We start from the raw sequence: 22,040 nt of genomic DNA on the forward strand, positions 1-22,040 counted from the left end.
AGCCTTTGCTTCTGCCATCAACTGGGGGCACAGCTTGAGGCAGAAATAAGAATTTTCAGCGTTAAGAGATGTTTTTTCAGGATCCCACTTGGACCTTCTCAGGAAGACGTTATTTATGGAAATCAGTTCAAAACTATTTGAGCCATGGGGAAGCAAAAGCTGCCATTGTTTGTTTTTTTTAACCAGGAATACTCTCAAAAAGGTACATTTCAGTGACTTATTATTAGTTGGAGACATTTATGACGATGTCATTTTCTCTGGTTACAATCACTTTAATGTTGAACTCATTGTCTTGGGGACTATTACTCCTGATGACATGAACCCTTTCTGGTATTTTCAAATTTGCTCCATTCAGGAGGGTGGAGCACATCCGATGTAAATGAACTGAAAGATTCAAACACATGGAAGACATTCACAAAGAGGCTGTGCAATGTCTTTAACATCTCATGCCTCTCACAGTCAAGGGAATACAGTAGGCGCTCAATACATAATTGCTGTGAGGATAAACGGCACACTTTGCCATAAGCATTTGTTGTTAATGAGACAAATTTCCAGTGTGAAGGACTGACAAGAACGAGAAAAGGGTGCTAACAACGTCTTGCTTTTGGGAAGAATGCTGTGCAATTTGGAATCTGCAAAACATGAACTCATTCATTCAGAATCAATCTTGTCCATATTCTTCTCATAAAAGAAAATCCCAAAGTTCTAGTTTTTCACTCTGTCCCCATTTCAAACACAGCAAAATCAAAATCTACACAAAAATACCTCATGTGTTATGTGCCTCAAAAATCACTCTCCATCTATAATTAGCCACTTAAAATGTTTGGGGAGGTGCCAATAGCTAGGAGTTCTCAAAAAACTGAAGAAAACGATCATATGATCTTTTTCTAAAAGGATGAAGTAAAAAGTAATATACCAAAAAAAAAAAAGGAAAAAAATGACACTTTTCTTCCAGATAAATTAGCTTTCGCTTCTCTAGCCTGAATTACAGTATGAAGGAAGGAGGAAAATCCACTGAGATTTATTAGCCCTGGAGTGGAATGTCGTCAAAAGAACCATTTGTTGTATCTAGAAATATGAGATAACCCTTTCTCAGGTCAGTGAAACCAGTAAACATGCCCTCTGTGCTATATAATCATAGCAGCTGATGGAATAACTAAAGTCAGACTTTAAGGGGAGTAGTTTCACTATGAATTTTAAATTTGGTTCCAGTTTCATACGATGGTCTCGTGGCCACCTCCTCAGTGTTCCGCAGGCAGGAGGGAGGATGGCATTTTACAAAGCTTTATAAATAGAAACAGTGTTATACTTAAAAGGGGGACAGTGGCCTTTACCAGCTAAGTACCATGTGCCTTATACCACCAGCCCTCTGGCAGCTGAAATCATTAGAACTCATTTAGTCTTGGGCCCTCTGTAGGTTTGACAAAAAAGGGTTGTGAATGCAATTTTTGTCCCTAAGGATAAAAAAGGAGGTCAAGGAGTTTTACAAACAATATGTACTATAACCCCCTGAAGAACCATGAATTACAGTTATGAAGTTAAATGTCATTGAAAAATGACTCAACCATGAAACTGACATGAAAACATGGCTGACTTAAACTAATATGTCAATTCTTCTCTCGTCTCACCTTCCCACTCCCCAGACATCATCGAGTGAAACCTCACGAATCTGTCCTTTCATTTTCTCGTGCAAATTTGCTAATAGTACAACAATGTTTATGCAGCAGAAATGGAGGATGACAACTATTGATTTTGTTGCCATGGCCATTTCAGGTAAACTGAACGTTATGACTATGATGAATATCAGAAAGAAAAAAGCTAAATGGAAGAAAAAGGGCTGATCCAGACTTTCTGATTCCATTTCCTATTTTGAAAACAGCATATGCATCATCTCGGTTCATTCTTTTGGGGTAGCAGAAATCAACAGAGGCGATTTCATCCTTTCATAATGATCCACGTGGCTTCCTTGTTTTGTTGGATGCTTAATTCATTCTGAACATTTAAATGAGACCAGGTGGGAGAGTGAGAAAGTTGAGAGAGTACTTGAAATCCCACTCATACAGATATGCACAATCTTGACTGGACAGAAAAAATTCTAAGACGGGCAACACCATTGCTCTATCACTATCCTCTTGCCAAATGAGGTACATGCAAAAGGTCGTGTTAACCTTGCTTGTCATATGGTTGGCCTCTCCCATGTCTTCAGCCAATGCAGCTTTGCCTCCTGCAGTCCATTTATCTTTAAGAACTTTAACCTTTCAAACAGGGTTATTAAATCAGCACTTCCTCCATCCAAGCTCCCAATTTGGTTTTATGATGCAGATGGAGGGAGGGAGGCTACCTTTTATTTATTTATTTATTATTTTTATTTATTTATTTTGCGGTACGCGGGCCTCTCACTGCTGCGGCCTCTCCCATTGCGGAGCACAGGCTCCAGACGCGCAGGCTCAGCGGCCATGGCTCACGGGTGCAGCCGCTCGTGGCATGTGGGATCTTCCTGGACCGGGGCACGAACCTGTGTCCCCTGCATCGGCAGGCGGACTCTCAACCACTGCGCCACCAGGGAAGCCCCTACCTTTTATTATAGAGGAAAAATAGAGAGAGAGTTGAGCAAGTGAGGATCTGGGGGTGGGGTCACACTTCTGGGCCCCATTAAGGGCACTAGCAGTGATGTATTGGAAAATCTTAGAAGAATAATGTCACAGAAGCTGAGTCTTTGTGGAAATAGTTCTAAAAACTATGAAATGGGAGAAGTCACAAGGGGAGCTTCCGCGTGGGTATCTAAGGGAAAGCCACTGTCATTACTCTGCAGTGAGGGCTGTAATGACTGAGCCAATTCAAAGGGAGGGGAGCAGGCGAGAGATGGAGAGAACCTAGGTTTTTACCTTCCTACTAACTGTGGTTGATTCTTTATAAGGGGAAAAGCAATAGGTGGGCAACTAAAACCATACTCTGGAAGGGCAAATACAGAGGGGGAAGGCTGACAGGCAGCCTGGCCGAGTTCCAGTGCCTTACAGGTCCCAACACCTTGCTACCAAATGACTTCCAGGAGCACTAACCAGAGCAACTAGGACTAGTTAGAGCTGGTTTCCAAACACCTCCGGACAGGTGCTCTTTCCCTGTATTCCTGTACTTCCTCCCCCAAACCGCCCCCCCCCCCCGCCCCCAGCTTCCGATCAGGCTTGGTTTGCCCATGTGTGCTAGCGACCACTTCAAAGCACGCTATAGTGAGCTCTTCAGGACTCATCAAATCCCAGCCCTCTCGCCGCACGCCCACTCTCCCTCTAAGTCTCTGTGACTGTAGGTAACCAGGATCATTTGCCCTACATGGTGTCTCTAAATGACACAGGTACCTATAGTCTTTCAAGCCTGACTGCCTTCTATTGATATTAATTTTTGCAGAAAGATTTACACAGACATATGTGGCTCTGAGATTACCAGGGACAGCTTTAAGGAAAAACAAAAAAAAAGAAAACAGCTTTGGGGAAGGGAGGAGGATTAAGGATTCTTGTGTCTTTTCTTCTGGATACCATAATTCCCAATTCAGAGGATTTTAAATAAAGCAGAAAAAAAGAGGAAGATGGGGAAGGGGAAGGAAGGAAAAGGAAAAGAAAGAGCAGGAAGGGGAGGAGAAGCAGAGGGAGACAGAAAACAAAAAACAAAGGAGAAAAAGAAAAGGAGCTAATCAACATAAAGAAGGGGAAAACAAAACATGTCTTCCAGAGTCAGCTGGGCAAGCCTTCTCTCTTAAGTTCTACAGCTTAAGAAGTCCATCAAAGCCGAGGGGTTTGAAGTGCAAAATGTTGAAACTTCCTTTGCAAAACACGGAGCCAGGACTGGGCTCACTAGCAAAGGTCCAGGCCTGCAAACGCCTCCCGCCCCCATGGCTGCCCAGCCCACCCCTTGGCGCTTACCTTCCTCGCAGTGCTTGCCTTTGAAGCCGGCAGAGCAGACACAGTTGCCATCGATGCAGGAGCCGTGGCCCCCGCAGGAAGGATCGATGCACTGATTCAAGGGCACATCGCACTCCGCGCCTTTCCAGCCGCTGTAGCACTGGCATGTCCCTTTAGAGTACTGTCCATTCCCGCTGCACAGGACGGGGCAGGCCGCTGCAAAGAGCAAAGACAGAGCACCGGGTCACAGAGGATGGGGCTGGGGACAGCGCCCGAAGGGCTGTGTCTGTCTAAGGAGGCTGAGCCTGCCGGGCCTCTCGGCTTTGCTTGCAGTGCTCTTAGCTGGGGACTTGGGCCACGGAGGTGCAGAGCCATCTTCAGATAAACAATGGCCACCACAACAAAAATGCTACTAATGACAACTAATAAGAACCTACTGCATAGCACAGGGAACTCTCCTCAATACTCTGTAATGACCTGTATGGGAAAAGAATCTAAAAAAGAGTGGATATATGCATATGTATAACTGATTCACTTTGCTGTACAGCAGAAGCTAACACAATATTGGAAATCAACTATACGCCAATAATAATTAATTTTAAAAATGCTACTAATAACAGCAGTTACCACCAACTGAATGCTTATTATATGCTGGGCATGGCATAGGATCCTTCACGCGCAATTTACTGCTGAATCATCATGATCAACCAACGAGGTGGGAGGCTAGAATCACGCTCCCATTTTATAGCTGAGGCTCAGATTGGTGAAATTACTTTGCTGGAAATCACAAAGGTCACGAGTGGGGGGCTCCACTGGAAACCAGGTTGCCTGGACTCTAAGCTGTGCCTTTAACTAAGCTGCATGGACATGCGTGTTGCTGCTGTCAGTAATGTGGATCAGAACCCATTTTGCTGAATATTTTACCCTCAGATTAGTCAACTCCTACTCCTGATGTTTATGTTCATTAAAAAGGAAGGGGAGGGCTTCCCTGGTGGCGCAGTGGTTGAGAGTCCACCTGCTGATGCAGGGGACACGGGTTCGTGCTCCGGTCCGGGAAGATCCCGCATGCCGCGGAGCGGCTGGGCCCGTGAGCCATGGCCGCTGAGCCTGCGTGTCCAGAGCCTGTGCCCCGCAACGGGAGAGGCCGCAGCAGTGAGAGGCCCGCGTACCGCAAAAAAAAAAAAAAAAAAAATAAGGAAGGGGAGGGCAGGTTGAAGACATGAAATCTCTAGCAGTTCATGTCAGCAGGGACCCTCTTGCCTCTGTTGATAGGAAGAAGGCTGACAATCTGGGGATGGTCTGGTATGAACTGCCAACAGTTCTTACCAGTTTGGCCTCAACCGTGCCAATACTGCCCATTTGGAGGTCATCAAGAGTGAGATTTTAGGGGTCACCTTCAGACTTTGGACTTCTCACTTCAGGATCAGTTTGTAAAGAACCTGAATTTCCAACCTGGCTTCCACCACGAGCCTAAAATGAGGGCATGGCTCCAGGCTATGGAACGGGCATTCAGGGACCTTCAGAAATGACCGACAGGGGTGTTTTAACAATTCCTGGTTTACCTGTGATTTGGAATGCACAGGCTCCAAGAATTCTACAGGTACATGTGTGCCTGCAACTGGCACACATGTACCTGTAGAAGACTTAGAATGGTCTCCCCTTCCCCTGACGCGATTACATACCTAATTAGATCGCTTCTTAGTAAAGGCCCCATCCACCTTACCGTGCCCCTTTTGTGGTCATGTTCTATTTAGTTTTTACAGTAATTAATTCTCCTTCCGTGTCTAATTTCCCCAAGATACAGTAAGCTACTCAAGGACAAGACTATGTTTATCACTGTTGATTTCCTTCCAGTGTTGCATTCATCAATGTTGGCTTGATTGAGTAAATATGTCTGTTATGTTCCTGACATTCAGGGACTCCCAAGTGGTGGGCGTGTGGGCAAGCACAAAATAGCCATTTATGAAAGGTGTGGAAAGAACAATTTCTAGGGTGGACCTCATGTCGTACATACAATGCCTTTTTCTCGTGAAGTGTGTGTTGACTGTAATTGACCCTAACTGTAAACTGACATGAAACAAAAAATCTCAACAGCTGACATATGATCGAGGGGCTATCCCCACCCCCATGTTCTATTTTAGAACAGTTGTACAAACAACCATTTCCAGTAGAATTCTTATCCTTATGAATCTACCAGAGAAGAAGGATGAGATCAAAAGAGAGAACATCAAAGCTACATGGTAAATTTAGATAAACTCTTTCTAAATGTAGGGAGGGAGCATGCCTTCTATTTCCAAGAGACTTGAGCAGAGAGATCTGTAGAGCTGCGACCCATGCTGATTGTCTGAGAGAGGGTAGACCAAAGAGTTTTGAACCAGGGTGCCCAAGATTCAGATTAGAGACTGTGCAAATACCAACAAGTATGAGAAACGATGGGCTTTCTCAAAGTACTGAGAGGGCTTCCAGGACAAAGTAAATTGGTTCCATGTCAGTGCCCCATAACACTCATGCTAAGCTTTAGGTCAGGGAGGGCAAATGAGTGCACATGAGCTACTATTCTCCCTTCCTGCACCTCTGCAGGGGCAGATCATGGCATCTTGTCCTCCTGAGCCTAGGAGGAGCCTAAAAACCTTCAATGTAGTGCCCTGGCTGGGACTTGGGAGCAGGTGGAGGTGGCAAGAGAAAACTCACTTGCCATTTCTGATCTAGGTAACACTTGTGGGATATCTCCTGGTGGGAAGAGTAGAACCAGCATCATTTCTTACCGCACTTCTTCCCTTGCACACTCAAACAGGAAAACAGTAAGAAGCGTGGCTACCCATGCCTAGTGATAAGAGCTGCAAGGGCTGTTGCTGACATGAGGGTTATATATTGAACTTGTCCTGGATGGCAGAGAAAGTTACATCAAATCACCACCAATGGGCTCCCATTGCACTTTCCTTCCACCCAAAAGGTGGAAGAGGGTAGAACGTAAAGAGGAACCAATTATTGTCTTTATTAATTGATAAAACACAGTTGGGATTATTTACTTTATTCATACTGTAACTGTTTTTCTTCTGCATAGACTCCAAGTGGTGAAAAAAAATTGGATTGTCTAGAAGGTAAGAATGGATTTTATTTAAAACCAGGTGCCTGGGAAGTCAAATTTAAAATATGACCTACTTAAATTACTCAGGGAAAAAAAAGGTAGAGAATAGTCAGGTCAGGGAGTTCTCCACATTCTAAATGCAGCCTTCCTTCCATATGTTTGCTGTATGCTCACCAGGAGGGTGGTAGAAAATGAAAAACACTGTGATGTTCTCCAGAAAGCAGGGCGCTTGACAGGTTCTGCTGATGTCACATAACAAAAGCAGAAGGCAGGTTAAAGAAGAACGACGCTCTCTCGTAACCCATTTACCATGGGACAGAGGGCAAGTGTCAGATGAGCGCCTTCCAGTGGTCACTGGGCTGACCTGCACGGAGAACTCCTTCCCTCAGGGTAACTGACTCATCCTCAGACACAACTCAACCCAGAGCATCACAGTATGCAAGGCTCAGCTTGGTTCTCATGTGAGAGGCTGCGTGAGGTGGGGACCTCCTGCATTAATAACTTTTCTTATAGTTTTACTATCACTAAATCTACAAGATTTTTTTTTTATGACAGGTTATAGGACAAACAATTCTGACTGCACCTGCCTGGAAGTGATATGGAACACAGGTGGAAAGAATAAGGGTTTCGATGCCAGAATGACCTGGGTTCAAATCCAGACCCATCACTTACCAGCCTTGGGATTTTGACAAGATCACTGTACTTCTCTGAGACCCACTTTCCCCATCAAAAAAATTCTCTCTCAGAGTTGATGGTAAGTGTGCTAAAATGCCTGAGGACTCAAAACAGTAGCTGACACCTGGTTTGTAATTAACGGATGTTCCCTTATGAAATTCCAAACTGAATCTCCAGACTGACTTCAAGGGTTAATAAAATTAAAAATGCAGTAGGTCTCAAAGGCACACACACACCACCACCACCAGAAAAGCATCAAATAATACTAACAGAAAGACATCATCTTTTTCTTCCCCTAGTCTTCTCCGGTTGTGGGAGGAAGATGGTTCTGGAATCACATGTGGAAAGTTTGATGTCCTCGTCTCTCTCCCCTGTTCCTAAGGCTTTCCAGGAGCACAGCATCGTACATTCAACTTCCTATTTAAACTTAATTAAAATGTTTACACAAAGTCACTATTCCTGTTTTACTAAAACTAGTAAATGGAAGCTCTAAGACTTGCGCAGAAGAAAAATAGACCACCGCCACTAAAGACTGACAAGTTAACAGGCTGATGACAAAAAGAAATGACACCATTTAGATTCACCTAAATGGTGCAAAGCTCATTTTAATGATCAAGCTGGAGCTTTTCTTTTTTCTCCCCCCAAAGTTCTCTGTAAGGGATGAAATGAATTATCAGTGTTATTTACTCAGTGGGAAGTAATAGGACAAGCCACCCGTGTCTGCTGCTTTAAGTTAAAGGGGTCCCACCTACTTGGCGCTTACAGTACAGACACTACCTGGAGAGAAGGTAGAGGGGGTTGAGGAGGCCCAGCCAGCCAGCCAGACAGACAGAGGGAAAAATGCCTGCAACTTGACAAGTCATTTGTGGGCTGGGCTAGATATGCGGAGGGACTTTCGAACAATGTGTCTTTTTAAAAATACGGTTGCCATATGATTCTGCAATCCCACTCCTGGGCATATATCCAGACACAACTATAATTCGAAAAGATACACGCACCCCAATGTTCATAGCAGCAACTATTTACAATAGCCAAGACATGGAAACCACCTAAATGACCATCAACTGATGAACGGATGAAGAAGATGTGGTACATATACACAATGGAATACTACTCAGCCATAGAAAGAAGGAGATAATGCCATTTGCAGCAACATGGACGGACCTAGAGATTATCATACTAAGCGAAGTCAGACAGAGAAAGACAAATACCATATGATATCTCCTATATGTGGAATATCAAACATGACACAAATGAACTTATTTACAAATCAGAAACAGACTCACAGACACAGAGAACAGACTTGTGGTTGCCAAGGGGGCAGGGAGTGGAGGAGGGACGAACTGGGAGTTTGGGATTAGCAGATGCAAACTATTATATATAGAATGGATAAACAACAAGGTCCTACTGTATAGTACAGGGAACTATATTCAGTATCCTCTGATAAACCATAATGGAAAAGAGTATGAAAAAGAATATATACATGTATAACTGAATCACTTTGCTGTACAGCAGAAATTAACACAACATCGTAACCCAACTATACTTCAATAAAATTAAAAAACAAAAAACAAATAATGTGTCTTTTACAAATGCTTTGAAATCTGATTGAAAACCCTTCTGGAAAAGAGACTTGAGAATACTTGAACCTAGTACTCTGGGTAAAGTGTCAAAATCGTACTAACAATTGGTTGCCTCACATCCCAGTTAGTCAATGAACACTTATGAAGAAGCTAATATGTGCTAGTAGCTGGGTTAGGTGGTGGGGAAAAGGGACAGAGAAACAAAGATGCCTTGAGTCTCCTGAAGCAATTGAGGATATAATATTTGGATCACGGAGGTGAGGCAAACCAAGTTCAGTGTCCTCAAAACCAAAACTGGTGTCCCATTGTCTTTCGAGCCTGTGGACGTAGCTTGGTGCTAAGCCGAAGTCAGGAAAGGCAAGTTTTGCTTCTTGCTCCATCCTTGCCATTGACAATCTATGGGGTTGGCCTGAAAGTTCGTTTGGGTTTTTCCGTAACATCTTACGGTGCGGCATTAGACACCGTATTTGGCAGACAATAAAGTTTGACCTCTACTGCGCACTACACTCAGAAATAAATCCGATACAGATTAAAGATCCAAATAGAAAAATAAACTACAACAGTATTAGAAAAAATATTGAAGACTAATTTTATTTTCTTGAGAGTGGGATGTATAAAAAAGACATCAATTCCAGAAACCAAGAAGATCAGATTTGATTACTTAAAATTTAAATCTTCTACATGATAAAGAAACACCCTAAACAAAACTGAGGGATGAGCAACACTGGGAAAAAATATTTTCTAACATATTTCACAGAATAATGTTTGATATATGAAATACACGAAGAGCTCTTACAAATCAATAAAAACAGACAAACGAAAACCTGGGCAAAGGACATATAAATATAATTTTACACTGCCAATAAGAGCATGCAAAGATTCTCAACTTCATTAGCCATTAAATAAGTATAGATAAAAAAATGAGAAATAATCCTTGACTTAGATTTAAAAAGATCTATAGGCTTTTATATATAGAATGGATAAACAAGGTCCTACCGTATAGCACAGAGAACTATACTCAATATCCTATGATAAACCATAATGGAAAAGAATATAAATAAAGAATGTATATATATGTACAACTGAATCACTTTGCTGTACAACGGCAATTAACACAACACTGTAAATCAACTGTACTTCAATTAAAAAATTAAACAAAAAAAACAACAAAACAAATCTAAAAGACTGATAACCCTCAACACTGCCATGGCTGAGGGGAAACGGGCTCTGTCACGGTGGGTAGGGGCAGAAATCCAAACTAGTTTCTAGGGGGATCACTTGTCCCTATCTGAAGACCTGTCTGGCATCCCATGCCCGACGGTGAAGCCTGTCGACGCTGGTGCCTCAGTTTTCGCTCCCTATTCAATGGTCAGGACAAGAAAGGGCTGTTTTTTGTAGGAAGAGTGAGGAGGTTGGAAAGCAGAACTAAGGAGCAATGACGAAAGTATAAATGCAGAGACCACCAGGCATTCTGTTCACGATGATTGCCTCTGACCAGAACAGCTACCCCCCACCTTCCTGCCTGGACCACTCAGACACTCTAGTTGGTCTCGGGGGAGGGGGGCAAGATCCAGCAGGCCCCCCGTGAAGAGAGGAAAGCGAAGGAAGCTTCTGACAGACGGGGGCACAGTCTCTGGCTCAGAGGGCCAAAGTTCAGGTGCACCCACTTCCTCATTCCCGTTCTGTCAGATGGCATACTAATAAGCCAGGAAGTGATTCAGGGAAGAATTTCCACAAGGACGAAAAACTCATCAGGTGCGTCAGATCTCTGACATTCAGGAGCCATGTGGGGAAAGAAGCACGGGCTGACTTAAGCACGAAAGTATGGATGCTTTAATTAATCCGGGGTGAATTTAATTGCTTTAGTTAAGTGGAAATCGGGTTAAAAATGATGCAGAGCATGCTGGGGTGTGTTAAAAACATGACATATGAGTTGGATGAATCGATAAATTAAAAGTGCACAGATGTTTTAATTAAACCCAGGGAAGTTAACGAAGATCGCAAGAGACTTTTAAGCCTATGATTAATTCAACTCATTTAAAATACCTGTAGAGATATGGGGATGCCTCCATTTTGAGAGTTATAAAAGTTCTCAATCGATAAGTGCTTAAGCTGTTCTCAAAAAAGTTTAAGTGTGTGTGTGTGTGTGTGTGTGTGACTGAACAGCATTAATTATATAATGAATATTTGAAATTTTCAGGGTACACAGTAAGCTTTTTGCAGCTCAAGTCCAGATTGAAGCAGCTTTTCATTCTTATTATGCTTTAAGCATTGAGACCAGCTTGCAAATTATTGGTGTCTCGTTATCCACAAGAGTGGGAGCTCCCCCAAGACATGAAGGTCTGTTTATTCACTGCCGTCTCCCCAGCAGGTAGAACAATACCAGGCGGTGTAGGCTTATGAGTTAGCCCGAATTTCCCTTCGTTTTTACCAGCTGTGTAACTATGGACACAATTTTTCACCTCAATTTCCTTATCTTTAAAATGGGACAAAAATTCCGGATGAAAAACCCATGGTGTTTTTAAGAGGATGAAATGAAGTACTGTCTGTGAAGTGCATGTACAATGCCTGGCACATAATAAGAAATGTATAGATTTGATTTTATTATCATTATTTTTATTAGGAGAAAATTGTTCCAAATCATCACATCATAAAGAGACAAGAGGGGGGAAACACTCTCTTTCCCAGCACCCATCCCAGCTGACCTCTCTAAAGACTGTTTTTTTTTTCCCAATACGGAAGTTTTTTTCTAAAACCGGAGTACTTCCCCACCTCTGTACGCATCACACCTACAGCAAGTTTCTCCGGGGTTAGGCACTCCGCTTTGTAAGACTGTTCTGCAACTCATCTAGTAGTTTAAAAGGGAAACAAGAAGTTTTTAGTCTCAGAAGCGATTTGACTTGGGGGAGGGCTGACTGAGGTAGGTCCTGCCGAGTGATGTATGTTTGGTGATGCAACAAGCCTGGGAAACAGCGGGAGCGGCCACGTTCTAGAGGTATGGACTCACATGAGGGCACCACATAAAGGGCACTGCAGCTTCCAAACTGGGGAGGCAGGCATCCTCCACACCTGCTTGGCAAGCTGGGGGGAAGGAAGATAAAAGTGGTAATGCTGCTGCCGTTCAGATCTCTCTGGGCCACATGAGCAGAGTCCAAGGGCAACGTCATCCAGACTCAGACTTGGATGTGTGCATAGGTCATCTGGGGATGCCGTGAGAGTGAGATTCTGATCCAGAGGGTCTGGCGTGGGGCCTGAGGATTTGGATATCTAACAAGCTCTCCGGGCTGATGTTAGCACCCCGGACCTACTGAATCAGAAACTTTGGGGGGCGGGTGGGGAGAAGCCAGCAAGCTGTGAGTTAACAGGGGATTCTGATACATAGGGTTCTAAAGCCATACCTGGGCTAGTACCTTAACTTCTCTGGGCCTCAGTTTCCTCAGCTGTGAAATGGGGATGATAATGATGCAGGATGTGAGGATGACACAAGATCACTCTGGTTAAACCCTTTGCACAGGGCCCGGCACACACTTTGTGCTGAATATGTGCAGAGGTTCTTCGACCGTTTTATCAAAGGTGCCTTCGCCAAGTGTGGAGACACTTTCTGCAAAGCACGAACCAAGGGCTTGGCTTCAAACCCCACCTCCTGGGTTCTTGCTGCCAAGAAATTCCTGCACGTTTTCTCAGGTCAAGGGTGGGACGAAGGAGAGGTGGGATTCAGCCTCGAACTGCAATGGGTGGTGGAATGGCTCCTGTGGGCAGCAGCCACGGCCCCTGGCCTGTCTGCATTACAGGAGATTGCGGGGAGCAGCTGGGGTGGCAGAGGAAGACAGGTGTGAAAGATGGAGGGTCTGAAGGAACATCTTAGGTGGTTCCAGGAAGGACAGGTGGGATCTGATCATCTTTCACCGAGAGAGGTGAGGCCAGCTGTGAAAGGGGAAAGTGGCTTCTTTGCAAAGGATGCTCTGAGGAAAGCATTTCTCGGGTGGTGGGGAGGACCCGTGCACTTTTGGTGGGGATGAAGGGGCTTGCCATCTCTCTCCTGAGCGCAGACATCCACTAAGGGGAGGAACTGATGGGGAGATGGGAAAGCGGTGGGGTGGGGGGCGGGCAGTGGAGCCAGCCAGGAGAGTCAGGTGGCTGTGCTGTCTGTGAGGGCTTTGAGAGTGAGTGGTCACTGCCCCCCTTTTAGGGGATCTTCCTGCCAAGTTAGGAAAACCAAGTTAGGGCCATAAGCCTCAGAGTCAGACAGACACGGCCTCAAAATCTAGCCTGCAGTGTGACCTTCGGCAAGTAGCCTATTTTCTCTAAGTCTCTGTTTCTCCTGTAAAATAGGGATAATAACAATGATTTCAAAGGCTTGTGAAGATTAATGCTGGCTAATGTTTATGGAGCATTTAACACATGCCGAGCATGGTTCTACACGCTTCACACGCATTTACTTTTTAGTCCTCACGGCAATCCATCAGGTGGTACTGCTACTGCCCCCATTTTATGGATGAGACAACGAAGGCCCAGAGAGGTTAAGTAATTTTCTAAAATGGGAACAGTTAACTAGAGGAGCATGGATTCAAACCTAGCCAATTCACACTCTGCAGCTTCCATTCTTCATAGCTTTGTCCTTCTGAGAGGATGCAGGTAAAGTGCAGAACAAATGGTATTTCTTTTCTGTAAACTGTTGCTCCTTCCTCCCTTTCTTCATTCCTCCATTTCCCCTCCCTCACTTGCTCTCTCCCTTCCTTCATTGAAATCTGTGTCTCAGTGTTGGCTGATTTATCCCTGTGTGATTAATCCAACCAATTTGAATCTTGTTTTCTAGCATTCACTTTGTCTTGTACATTTCCCAGCAATGTTTTCATCTGTATGATCTTTGACCCCTAAATTCAAGCCCCTAGACATTTAGAGAGCACTTACTATCTCCTGGGTGCCAAACTAGGTGCAGGGAGATACAAAGAAAACGGCTGGAAGTTTGTGATCCAGTGGGAGAAACCGATGTCACCTCCCAGCTAGAACATGGCACGGGATGAAGGGCCACTGCCAAGGTGTCGCCAAGTCCTGTGTGACTGCAGGGTTCTCTCTGTGGGCGCATCAGGGAGGTGGTGACCTGGGAGTTTGGTCCTCAAGGATCAGCAGCAGATAGGAAAGTTTGGGAAGGATGAGAACATTCCAGCCAAGAAAGTGGCATGAGTAGAGAGGAAGAAGCAGGGCCGTGGTGTCCATGAGGGACAAGTAGCTGGAATCTATGGTGTATGGGACTTAGTGGGAGATGGTGCCAAAGGAGCTCAGATCATGGAAGACCCTGAACCTCATTCTAAGAAATATGTTATTTATTCTCAGCCTATGGCCCCTGACCACCAGCATCAGGGCCCTACTGGAGGATCATTAAAAGTGTGCACGTGCCTGAGCTACACACCAGTCCTACTGCTTCAGAACCGGCTGGCATGGGGGAAGAGCCTGGGAGTATGCATTTATAACAATCTCCCCAGATAAATGTCTTTAAACCAAAGATTGACAACCACTGTGGGAGGCAACTGGGAGCCACTGAAGGTGTTTGGGGAGAGCAGTGTCATGCTCCTAAGAGCGCTGGGAGAACGCCACGGGTGGTGAGTAGGAGAAATGCCATCAGGGAGAGCTGGTGGCCAAGTGAACAGGGCAGTGGCTGTGAGGACAGGAGAACAAGGGGTTGAAGGTCGATGCAATAGGAGTTGGCAAATGATAAGATGAGGGAGGTGATAGGATGTCCCAGCTTGGGGCCGGGAGGACAGTGGCTCAGAGCAACAGGCTCCGATGTCAGACAGACTTTGTTTCAAATGCCTGCTTTGCCACTCTCTACCTAGTAAACCCTAGTTTCCTCTCCTTAAGGTTTCTGGGGTTCAAGCCCTAATCCTGGTGTGCAACTGCCACACAAACTTGCAAAGCACGTCTTCCTTACGCCTCACATCTTCTGAGGTGAATCCATCTCATGGCTGGTCTAGCGTTAAGAGGGCAGGCCAAATTGCTTGGTTTGAATCCTAGTAATACCGCTTATGAGCTGAGTGATTTTGAGCAGGTTACTTAACCTCTCTGTGTTTCATTTTCCTCCTCTGTAACAGGGGATCACAGTCATCTATAAAATAGGACAATTAATGATTCAATGAGGTAATTATGCAGTTGCTCAGTGCAGTGGTTGGCTCATAGTAAAATCTCAATACATGTCAGCAACGATGACGATGATGATTTGACTTTTGTGCTAGCACTTGGCCGAGAAGGACTGAGTAGTGGGTACGTTTGCCAGGTAATGGGAGAAAACTGGCAAGATCCCCATTCTGTCTGTTCAAGGCTCCACACAAACTGGGTAGGAGCGGAGACCAACCCCCAGAAAGAAGACTTCATGTTCCCGTGGTCGTGGCATTTCTGGGCCTCCCCTGACGGCTGATCTGCAGCGGGCGCTGTCGTTTCTAATCGCTATTAAACACGCATTACCGAACAAGGAAGGCTCTGGTGTGTTAAGTTTCTACTGCGGGTTGGGGCCTTAAGCTCAGCACCAAATATGCCATCTGAGAAGCCAGTGTCAAAACAAGATCATCAGAAGCCTTGGATGTCTTCCGAAAGGCAAAACTGCTTTACACGCGACCCAAGGAAGCATCTTAAGTCATTGAGAGACCTTTCAATAAAAGTCAATGAAAGAAAAAGGAATCAGAGTTAAAAAGCATCTAGCCCACAACAAATAGCATAGAAGTATAGTAATGAGAAAGTCATGCAAGGGGATTAGTAATAACAGAAAAAAACATAAACTAAACAATAACTGAATCATAAGCACGGTTCTAGCTGGACAAGAGAGGCACCTGACGGAAAATGGCACGAGTTATTGGGAAAGAAATGCCATCTTTCCTCAAGCTCTGAATCTGAACAGATTGTTTATTGCATTAAGCAATTAATGAAATTCTACGCTAGAAGACACTATTCAGTGTAGCTCCTTTACTAGACTCTCCCCCCATGGAATTTTCTTCACATTCCCCGATACTAATTGACTATTTTCATAGATCCACACTTCGTTGCTTCATGAACTTCCTTATCGTCTCCTTAATAACATCTATAATAGCATTCAGAGCCCACAACCCAGCATTTTGGACTTAGGCTTCCATTTCCCGCTTACTTATCACGTGCATCTGTCAGACCGGAAGCTCGCAGAAGGCAGGCCCTGGCATTCTTGCCCATCATTGTATTTCTGGTGCTTAGTGCAGGCATACGATAAGCGTTTGCTGGACGCACGAATAAGTTTGGTCCCCTTGACTGATTTGGAACAAGGTGTTAGAACCCTCATACATTCTTCTGGGGTGAGGGTCAGTTCCACTTTGACATCTGAGCCCCTCGGAGCCCCCGGTTTGGTGGGGGCTGAGGAATGAATGCCCTGCAAATTCATGCCGACTGCTTCCTCCGTTCACTGTGGGGATGTCGTCAGATGCCTGATGCAGACTGTCAGGTTTATCAGGAGACAAGGAGCTGTTGTCTGCGCCGCACATCTGAGGGCACGGGAGGTGCAGCATGAGGTCAGGAGAGTAAATCCGCGTTTCTGTCACTCGGACATACACCCGGCCGCTCGGATGTGACGGGAATGTGGCGAATTCTCCCTCTGGCAGGAGGGCCTGAGTATGCCGGCTGCCTGCAGTAGCAGAAACTGGCAGACCCGAGGCATCCTGGGCACAGCTGGCAGTGCAGGAACAAAGGGGAATGCGAGTTTGTGATGCGGGTGGACCTGGGCTCGGGACCTCCTAAGGGCTTTTATCGAGAAAGAAGGGACATGATTGTGGGCCACGGCCGGGAGATGGCATGCACTGTTCAGGGTAGCAGGGGCCTCGGGACCAGCTCTCTCCTCTCTGCACTTGCTAGCTCGATTACCTCACCCTGGCTGCTCCAGGTCACTCCCTGCTAACACCTATGAGCTTCCTGGGCTCAAAAGTTGTTTGTGAGTAGCGATGTGTCATAGTCACTGACAGACTGTGCTGGACCAACAGGATACGGCCACCCAAGCATCTCTGCCTTATGCGTGAGGGGTGAGGGGAAGGTACACACATGCTCACACCCGCAACCACACATACCCTCACACACACAACCCCATTTGAATCTTTTTCTTGTTAAAGATCAGAAATGCATCTTTGATAGGATTCACTGAGGAGGGCATAGCATCTTGTGAAAAATGCATAACCTCCATCTAATCACGAGTAAACATCAGACAAACCCGCATCCAGGGACAAGCTAAAAAATACCTGACCAGTACTCTTCAAGACGGTCAAGGTCATGAAAGACAAGAAAAGAGAGAGGAGCCCTCGCAGATTGGAGGGGACTAAGGAGACATGACAACTAAACACAATGTGGGATCTGGACCAGAAAAAAAAAAAAGGACAAAATTGGAAACAAGTCTGTGAATTAGTCAATAGCATCGATCAATGTTAATTTCCTGGTTTCACTAACTGAACTTTGATAATTTAAAATGTTGACATTAGGGGAAGCTGAGTGAACTCTGGGAACGCTATGTGCATTTTTGCAACTTGACTGCAAGACAAAAATGCTTTTAATATAAAAAGCTTAAAATATTGGGGGGGGTTAAAATAGGATTTATCTCACATTGTTGATATGAAATATGAGATACAGATACATATCAACATATGATATGTTGATATGAGAACAGATAAGATAGTATGTATTATACTATATATATATAATAGTAATAACTATTAATTGTTATTAAAACTACCCGAAAAGGAGGCTTAACCGACCACAAGTAAACGAGGAGCTAATCATTAGGTTTACCCATCTGAAGCTGGTAGAGTTCAATCTGTGTGCCTATTTTTACGGGGTGCTCGCTATATCACACAGGTGTAGGTAGTGAATTTTGTTATTTTCAGGAGCCCATACTTAGGAGATGAGATGCTCAAGGCTTGAATTTATCTAGGAGCCAGGCTGCTTCACATGTGCTATATATAGAGTAGGACCCAATGTGGGGATTCTTGACGTGAAATGAATGTGTGAGAAGCTGACTGGGATTGATTGCTCAGGGCAGCGCAAAGATTCCTTCCTGGAACGCAAATCAAAACTCCAGTGAGGTATCACCTCACACCAGTCAGAACAGCCATCATTAAAAAGTCTACAGATAGCAAATGCTGGAGAGGGTGTGGAGAAAAGGGAACCCTCCCACACTGTTGGTGGGAATGTAAATGGTGCAGCCACTATGGAGAACAGTATGGAGGTTCCTCAAAAAACTAAAAATAGAGTTGTCATATGAGCTAGCAATCCCTCTCCTGGGCATATATCTGGACAGAACTGTAATTCAAAAAGATACATGCACTCTATGTTCATAGCACACTATTTACAATAGCTGAGACACGGAAAAAATCTAAATGTCCATCAACAGACGAATGGATAAAGAAGATGTGGTAATATATACACACAATGGAATATGACTCCGCCATAAAAAAGAATGAAATAATGCGATTTGCAGCAACATGGATGGACCCAGAGATTAACACACCAAGCGAAGTAAGTCAGAAAGAGAAAGACAAATACCGTAGGATATCACTTATATGAATCTAAAATATGACACAAATGGACATATCTACAAAACAGAAACAGACTCACAGACAGAGATCAGACTTGTGGTTGCCAAGGCAGAGGGGGAGGTGGGGAAGGGATGGATTGGGAGTTTGGGATTAGCAGATGCAAACTAGTATATATAGGATGGATAAACAACAAGGTCCTACTGTATAGCACAGAGAATTATATTCAGTATCCTCTGATAAACCATAATGGCAAAGAATATGAAAAAAAAAATAAAACTGAATCACTTTGCTGTACACCAGAAACCAACACAACACTGTAAATCAATTATACTTCAATAAAATTTTAAAAAAAGGGAAATATTCCTTTCTCAGTAGATTTAAAGGCGGCACTAACGTTTCCTATTTATTGCAATGGATTCCAATTTTCTCTTTTTTAACTTTTCATTTTGACCTGAGTCCTTTTAAGATAAATTCATCTGTGTAAACCTAATGGGCAGACTCAAAGAAATATGTGAAGGAAATAAAAATTCTGATGGCCCACGAATTTGGCAACAAACATAAAGGTGGTACATGAAAGAGCAAAGTGTGTGAAACAAGGGTTTAGAGTGTTTCCAAACACCATCATTATTAATGAAGTAGCTTAAATTTCAAAAATACTAAGGAAGCAACATCTTTAGGGCAAAGCGGTAGAAGCTTACTCCTGACATTCTTAAGCCAACTTTGCCAAGAATAGATGGGGAAACAAGGAGAAAGCAATTTTAATCTCTAAACGCTTCAATTTTGTCCACTGTAGGCATCAACAGCTGAATTAAAATATACAGGTTCAGAGGCCGATTTCAGGAACAGCTTCTGAGTGTGCAGGAGGAACTACTCTTAACAGCCACTCGATATTTGTTTCGTGAGGATCAATTATATACCACGGCTAATGCACGCTCAGAGCGCGCGCCTGGCCACAGTACAGGTGGTAAATGCAAAACGCACACCGAGAGGCCTTTTAAGCAGCTAAAGGCACACCCCATTACAGATCCATAATGCAGAGTGGACGCTCATCTGCAAATGGATCGAGAGTGAAGAGTTCTTAAATGGCCGGGGTACTCAGGGCTGAAAGGCTGATCCCTGGATGTGCAGTCAGAGCACACACGTTTTTGGGGATTAATAATACATTGATGTGTGTCAGTGTTAATATACATTTACAGCTCACAGGCCCTGCAGCTGAGGGTTCAGCCCATTTGCAGCCACAGATAAAAGGACTATTCTGTCCTTCCTCTCATTAAGGCCTTCACTCCTAGGAAATTAGATTACGCGAGGAAAGCCATTCGAATGCTACTGAGGTTTTCCCTCCTTGAAAGCCTTCGTTCTGAAAAGTACATGGCAACCGTGCGGCAGGGTGTCATCTACCTGCCTCATCAGAGCCCTTCAGAACCGGAGCAAAGGGCTGGCTGCGAGGAATACCAGGCTCCAGTGTCTGCTTGGGCATGTGTCCACGTGCCCCGGGCAGAGCGTGCCAAGGTGCAAGGCAGCCAAGAGAACGGTCCGGTGGCTTCGTGCTCTCTTCTCCTTTTGCGTCTGACAGGTTTTACCAAACCTTTATGAATGTATCCATAGGTGGTGTCATCTAGGAATGAGTCTCACACACGCGCAACCAAATCCAGAACTTCAGGCACTTAAAAGAGTCCTAGTCACTGATCAGTCAGCATTCAGAAGGATGGGCATCGCAAATCTTTGAAATACTGTGAGTATCTGAAATACAATTTCCCCAAGCCATTGTGATTTAGCTTTTCCAGAGCGGCTTGACTAATGACTGCCTCGCTCTCAGAACGTCAAGGTAGGATGGTCTTTTAATGAGGAGCACATAAAAGGATGAAAATATTATATGAATGTATAAGTAAATATACTATGACCTATGTAAATAAAAGATGGTAAGACTAAACCCTCCGAGGGCTCACAGTGTGTTCCGCTAAGAGCTTGGGGTGTGTTCTTGCATTCCATCCTCAGGATGAATTTAGGAAGGAATTCCCCACTTTCCCAGAGGAGGAAACGGAGATTCAGAAATGTCAGATCACTTGTTCAGGATCACAGAGATCCTGAACGGCTGAGCTTGGGATTGGAACCCAGGAATGCCTGACTCCTGAGCAAGGGCCTGGAACCTCTCCATCACTGTTTTTCAGACTCACTGGCGGGTGGGGAATCAGCATAGTCAGTGTATTTCATTTATAAAAAGTGAAACGGTACAGAATAGAAAAGAAACATGAAGTGTTGTTTGTGAACGTCTCATTTTAATTTTACGGTTGTATTTATCTAGAATGTATACTTGTGTGTGTGTGTGTGTGTGCGCACATACCATGTCTAAAAAGTGTGAGAAACTCTGCTCTCCGCTGCACTCGCCTGTGATCGCACTGCTTGAAGGTCAGGCTCAAGGTCTCTTGCTAGCTAGGTAGGCAGCCCTAAGTCCTCTGTTCTTGTGAGAGTCATTTTCTTTCTTATAATACTTTCCCCCCAAGAATCCCAGGGCCCCCATCATCCTGTGCAAGGCAGTGTAGATAAATTAATAATACAATTTAAAACCAATTCAGCCAAGATAAATAGCACTCCCCAGATCAAGAGCATAGCTGGCCAGAATGAATGAAATTTACTAACCCTGAGATGCTTAATCTTCCATTTCATGGACGTTAATGATTATAAGAAAGGAGCGATGGTAATTCACTTCTGCTTTTACAGGAAATCTAACCATCTCATTTTTAGCAAGTCTTCCTTCTCAGCACACCTCAATGGCAAGGATACCTGCCCTGCTCTTACAGGTATATTGGCCAGTTGTCACACATCGAAGTCTACTCTTTGCCAAAGCATTAGGACGTGTAGCATGCACGGGTTTACTAGATATCCCAATGGAATTTGCTGGGGAGGCTACTTTGGTGCCCCTTCTCCCACCCCTTTTTGAGAAGCCTATTTTCTATTTTCCAGTCATAGCAGGGAAGTGGTGGTAAATACCTTTAGCACAGTCTACTCCTAGAAATCCTGGAAAGCAGTGACACAGCCCGGACACACATTCGCCATTCCCATGGCAGTTACGTGGACAGTCCTGCACTGAATCTGAAAAAGAGAGAAATTGAACAATTACTTTTTTCTCTGCCTGCTGGTGAAGCAATTCAATAGTCAGCCATCCACTGTTTTTCAGGAGCAGTGGTAGTAACCTCAGGTGCCTACAGAGGACCGGTAGGGAGAAGTGAGTGAAGGAGGAGAACAGGGATGGGTGGGGACTAGGGCAACT

General features: G+C 44.4%; 1 protein-coding gene across 9 annotated transcripts in view; it reads right to left on the reverse strand.

Moving 5' to 3' along the window:
• Positions 1 to 22,040, reverse strand: part of TENM2 (teneurin transmembrane protein 2) — a 714,433-nt gene that overhangs the window by 163,610 nt on the left and 528,783 nt on the right. For all 9 annotated transcript variants that reach the window (XM_067732909.1, XM_067732913.1, XM_067732908.1 and 6 more), the window contains 2 exons: positions 21,761 to 21,862; positions 3,915 to 4,109 (listed from right to left, as the gene is read on the reverse strand). In XM_067732909.1, coding sequence (XP_067589010.1) covers positions 3,915 to 4,109; positions 21,761 to 21,862 — 297 coding nt within the window. The remainder of the gene's footprint in view (positions 1 to 3,914; positions 4,110 to 21,760; positions 21,863 to 22,040) is intronic.

The sequence above is a fragment of the Pseudorca crassidens genome, chromosome 3 (genome assembly GCF_039906515.1).
Source record: "Pseudorca crassidens isolate mPseCra1 chromosome 3, mPseCra1.hap1, whole genome shotgun sequence".
NCBI classification, from domain to species: Eukaryota; Metazoa; Chordata; class Mammalia; order Artiodactyla; family Delphinidae; genus Pseudorca; species Pseudorca crassidens.